The following is a 4,870-nucleotide window of genomic DNA, read 5'->3' as shown; positions in this document are numbered from 1 at the left end:
CACTTGGGTTTATTTTGTAATTACTAGGAGCTTAGCACTGTTTTCTTTCATACACTCTGATACCACTTGGGTTTATTTTATAATTACTAGGAGCTTAGTGCTGTTTTCTTTCTTACACTCTAATACCACTTGGGTTTATTTTGTAATTACTAGGAGCTTAGCACTGTTTTCTTTCATACACTCTAATACCACTTGGGTTTATTTTGTAATTACTAGGAGCTTAGCACTGTTTTCTTTCTTATACTCTAATACCACTTGGGTTTATTTTGTAGTTACTAGAAGCTTAGCACTGTTTTCTTTCTTACACTCTAATACCACTTGGGTTTATTTTGTAATTACTAGGAGCATAGCACTGTTTTCTTTCTTACACTCTAATACCATTTGGGTTTGTTTCTTTGAGTTGGAGGCATATCTGGGTCACTATCCATTATTAGTGTGGATTTTTGTAATAATACTTTTAACAACAACCAGCTTGGGGGTTTTTGAATAAAGGCTGTACCAAAAATAATGTGACATGATATAAAAAGTTCTATTGGTTGTTTCAATACACTGTTGTGTCATTATTATCTTCTCAGCTGTTTGTTATACATTATTGTATCTTCATAAGCTTCTCAGATGTTTGATATGGGTTGTGTCCTGATTCACACTTTAGATGTCTGATTATATTGTTGTATTTCGAATGAGCTTCTGTAATACTAATATTAAGTTATCTTGCTTTCAAAAATCACAAATGTTTAAAATCAAATTATATATAGTTTAAAGAACTTCATAAAATGCTTTTTTTGCAAAGTATTCTTTTAAAATATAGTTATATTTGCATGATATCTATGAAAACAAACAAAGGTTAGTGTAAAATACAATAAAACACAGATAAAAGAGTATGTTCACAAAAGTTCTGACATTTAATGAATAAACAACTAACAAAATCATTCTTTTTTGTACATGCATCATAATATTGTACTTTTAACATTAATGTATAGTTATGCCCTTGTCATACTAGTTAACATCTCCATTTTTGTCCATTTGAAAGTATCATAAGAAACAAAGCGATGGATATATATATAAAGTGGAACATTCTGATCAATAACAACAAAAAATTGAAAGTCTTATATGAAACAATATTTGTTGGTTTTTTTTAAAACTGTTTCACAACAAAATTTTGGACATCTCCTTACCTAAAATATATACAAAAATCAGATACTATTTAAAAAGTCTGTCCCAATTTACATGCTGTTTGATTACTTATTTTCACTGATAGAAAAAAAAATCTGGATATCAGCAACATCCTTCTGGTCCTGAAAGGGTTAAAACTTCAACAGTCTCAGAAAATATAGTTCATTCCTACTCAAAGTGAGTGCTTAAACAAGCCCTACAAACATCAAGAGTAACAATAATTACAGTAATACATTTAAGTACAAGCTGAGGTACCCATTCTTTGTCCAGGTTATGAACTTAAAAACATGTGTGGGTGGATGCTATGATAAATAACTGAAAAATTCTAACTGTCCCACAATTTACTTATAACATAACATGTTATTACAGTATTCATTACTACCTCACCAAAAGTTTTGTATAAGCTTTAAGAACTTAATATACACGGTGCAATGGTTAGGGTGACTTTGTATAAAGAGGTAGTGGCCAAAATAGTGGTGATAGAGGTGCTTTCTGTTACACGCTTTCAACACCCAGCTCTTAATGTCCTTCCACAGTGTTTCACGTGATTAATAGGCAGTCACTTGCCACAGAAGTGACTTATGAGCCTAAATTGAAAGGTCATGAGTCAATAAGTAGGAAGTTGGTATAACTCAAAAAACAACTCTTCATATCAACCTTATGGTGGCTGTTGGAGTAGAAACTTAAGCTGAGTTTATGTATTATTGTAATAGTGGTGTCCATTTTTGTTCCATTGCTTTCCTCCATAGAAAGTGCTGGCTCACACTCTGAGATATACAAGACATTTGTGTGCCTTCCCCCACATTGTGTGTATGTTCTGTTATAGAAAATGTAGTTGTTGTTTTTGTTCAAGTGTAAGCATGTGGAACCATCTATGAATGTAGTTAATTTTAACTAATGCTAGAGATAATAAATGCTCAATAACAGCAATAATGGGGGGTGAAGGGGGTTGTGACCCCCCATTAACATGCTTCTTTTTCCAAACTATCATCCCACAAAGTTTGGTTGAGATTGGCCCAGCAACCTAGGAGTAGTTACATAACAGACAGACATACAGATTTTTGTGCTTTATATATAAATATAGATATACACAGATGGATGGATAAGGATAGAGAAACAATTATAGATTTATATATTTTTAAAATTCAAAACCAAAAACAAAGTGCTTAGTCCAAACAGCCATATGATTAATTCATTATATTTTTATTATTTTAAATAGTTAAAAGCTTATTTATCAAAACACTATTTTCATTTTTATTGTTCTCTGTTATATAAGTTTATTGGTGCTATTGCATAATCCATAAAACAATACAAACATGATAATATGATGTATTCAATGTGGAAATACTGAATACTGTCAGTGTTCTGTTCCAAAACAAAAATGTACATGCATGATGTCTGATTGTTTACAAAGAACACTTACATAGTTTTTCCAGATAACAGATTCAAACAATCTTACCTTCTTGAGGAGATAGCTCAGAGAGGTTAGGCAACCCCCTGGTTCCAGCTAGCTGGCTTATTAGTTTAGGTAGGTTAGCTAATGTGACTTGGGACGGCGATAGCAGTTGAGGATGGGCACTTTGGAGAGCAAGTGGTGTACCTGTGGGATGCAGGCTACTTGAAGATATGATAGGAATCTGGTTTCTGTTGTTGTTCCGATAATCTTGGTAGCTGTTAGCTGCAGTTCTGCCACTACTACTGTCAGGTGAAACATCCACATCTTGCACTTGTTCTTCAGCTTATCCACCATGTAAATATGACAAATATAAAACTCAACAGAAACCTCATTATGTAAAAACTCTGAAATTTTTAAACAATATTTATACTCAAAAAACACCTAGTCCACCTAATACATTAAATAATTCTAAAATCCTCAGATCTATCAGTTGAAGCATGTTAAATATACATGATTGTTTCATTTTAAATTTAATGTTAGCATTATGATTTAGATGACTTTAATACTCACGCAATATAAATTATTTTTAGAAGCGATAGTTATGCCAAGTTTGTTTACGTAACTGTTTACGAAACATTCGTTGTGTAGTTAAATTTTTGTGAATTGACATCATGACCTTCTGAATTTTTCTCACTACTTTAACCCTATTGCGCCACTAATCTTCCTATGGTCAGGGGTCAAAGGGCATAACATCACGTTTCTAGACTTACATTAAAAATTTTATTGAACTACTATTTTATGAATGTATATCAATAAGTTTAGCATCAAATTGTACAATATAATTCAAATTTTAGCATTATATATCAGTTTATTTCTTAATTTTAAATATAAAAAAATTCCTAAATATTGATTTTTGTGTGTCATGTGGTATGTTGATGCAGCTTTGGTTCAAATTAGATATTTATGACAACCGACTACAAAGTATATAATTTCTTATGAATTAGAAACTCAAATTTCTGATATTGACAAGCTAGAATATAAAATAAGAACTGGCTATCTTTCCTATTTGCTGAGATATCACTATATTTAGCAAATCAAACACAGTGGCCCCACCCACTTCTCCTATTTTTGGAAATATTCCTTACATACACCCGCCTTGCTCTATCATGGCTTTATAACTAAACAAATGCTTAGAATTTCCCCCACGTGGTTTTCTCAGCCTCTTGAAGGTGGGAAGTTCCCAAGATTGCATCTTTTGTCTCGATGCTCAGAAGGAAGGGGTAAGTAAAAATGTTGTTCAAAAAACAATAACTTTTTAGACCCAAATACAGAATAGTGAGCAACCCTGATAAATTACAGTGGAATTCTTTGATATTGATAGAATAATTTATAATTTTTGTTATTTGAAAATGCATATATATAAAACCTAAAAAAATTGTTTTGTCTTACATCCTCCACGTGCAAAATTCAGCAAGGCTTAGCATGTACAATACAGTAAGTAAGTACAAATTCCTTTAGAATTGCAAGTAGTAGAGATCATTGTTTTCTATATTTCTTTATTTATTGTTCTATGTTTTAAGAAAAATAGTTGAAATTTAAGAAATTATTTGTAAACAGTAATAATAATATATATATATATATATACACATAAATGTGACTGTATTTTACAAAATACTGGTCCACTAGAACAAAGCCAAGATTGGTCACTTTTTAAAGGCCAGTTTTATATTATTGGATACGGTAACATGAGTGCACGTACACCACATCATTACAACTTCTGTAATGTTAGTCAGTCTCAGCTGAAAGGTAAATCAAATAAAAATAATAAATATATATAGATATGTATAATGCTATAAGATTTAAGCTATTTAGACTAAATATTTGTGGTTTCATGTTATAATTTGTAGTCACTCTAGAATGGAAAAAGCAAAATTTATATCTATTCCCTAATTTTTTATGGTGGTTATGAGGTTGATCAAATTGACCAAATCCATAGAGAGGTACAGTAGTGAATATAACAGATAAAAAATTTTCTTAAAAAAAAAACTGATAATCATCTGGAGGTTATAAAGATTTTGCATGTGAGATTTGACAATTTTCTCAAGCATAGAAGTATTTTTAATCTGAAAAACAAAATTCCTTTGCACGTTGGATAGTCAACATTTGAAAAGAAAAAATGCAAGAGCAAATTTCTTAAAACTTAATAAAAAAAAATCTGATATGAGATGTGTATGAAAGTCTTGTAAAGTTTACACAGCGTGGTCACAAGTAAATAGACACCACCTTTTCAGAAAAAATGAG

The 4,870-nt window shown here is 31.0% G+C and overlaps 1 protein-coding gene across 1 annotated transcript in view; it reads right to left on the bottom strand.

Annotated features, from left to right (window-relative positions):
* Positions 1-4,870, bottom strand: part of LOC106471879 (WW domain-containing adapter protein with coiled-coil homolog) — a gene marked incomplete at its 3' end in the record, with an annotated part of 27,695 nt that overhangs the window by 8,657 nt on the left and 14,168 nt on the right. The window contains exon 8 of the mRNA XM_013932504.1: positions 2,633-2,911. Within this exon, the coding sequence (XP_013787958.1) occupies positions 2,633-2,911 (279 nt within the window). The remainder of the gene's footprint in view (positions 1-2,632; positions 2,912-4,870) is intronic.

This window comes from Limulus polyphemus, unplaced genomic scaffold (genome assembly GCF_000517525.1).
Source record: "Limulus polyphemus unplaced genomic scaffold, Limulus_polyphemus-2.1.2 Scaffold4933, whole genome shotgun sequence".
Taxonomy (NCBI): domain Eukaryota; kingdom Metazoa; phylum Arthropoda; class Merostomata; order Xiphosura; family Limulidae; genus Limulus; species Limulus polyphemus.
Note: the sequence above shows the minus strand (reverse complement) of the source record. Positions and strands in the feature narration are given on the sequence as shown.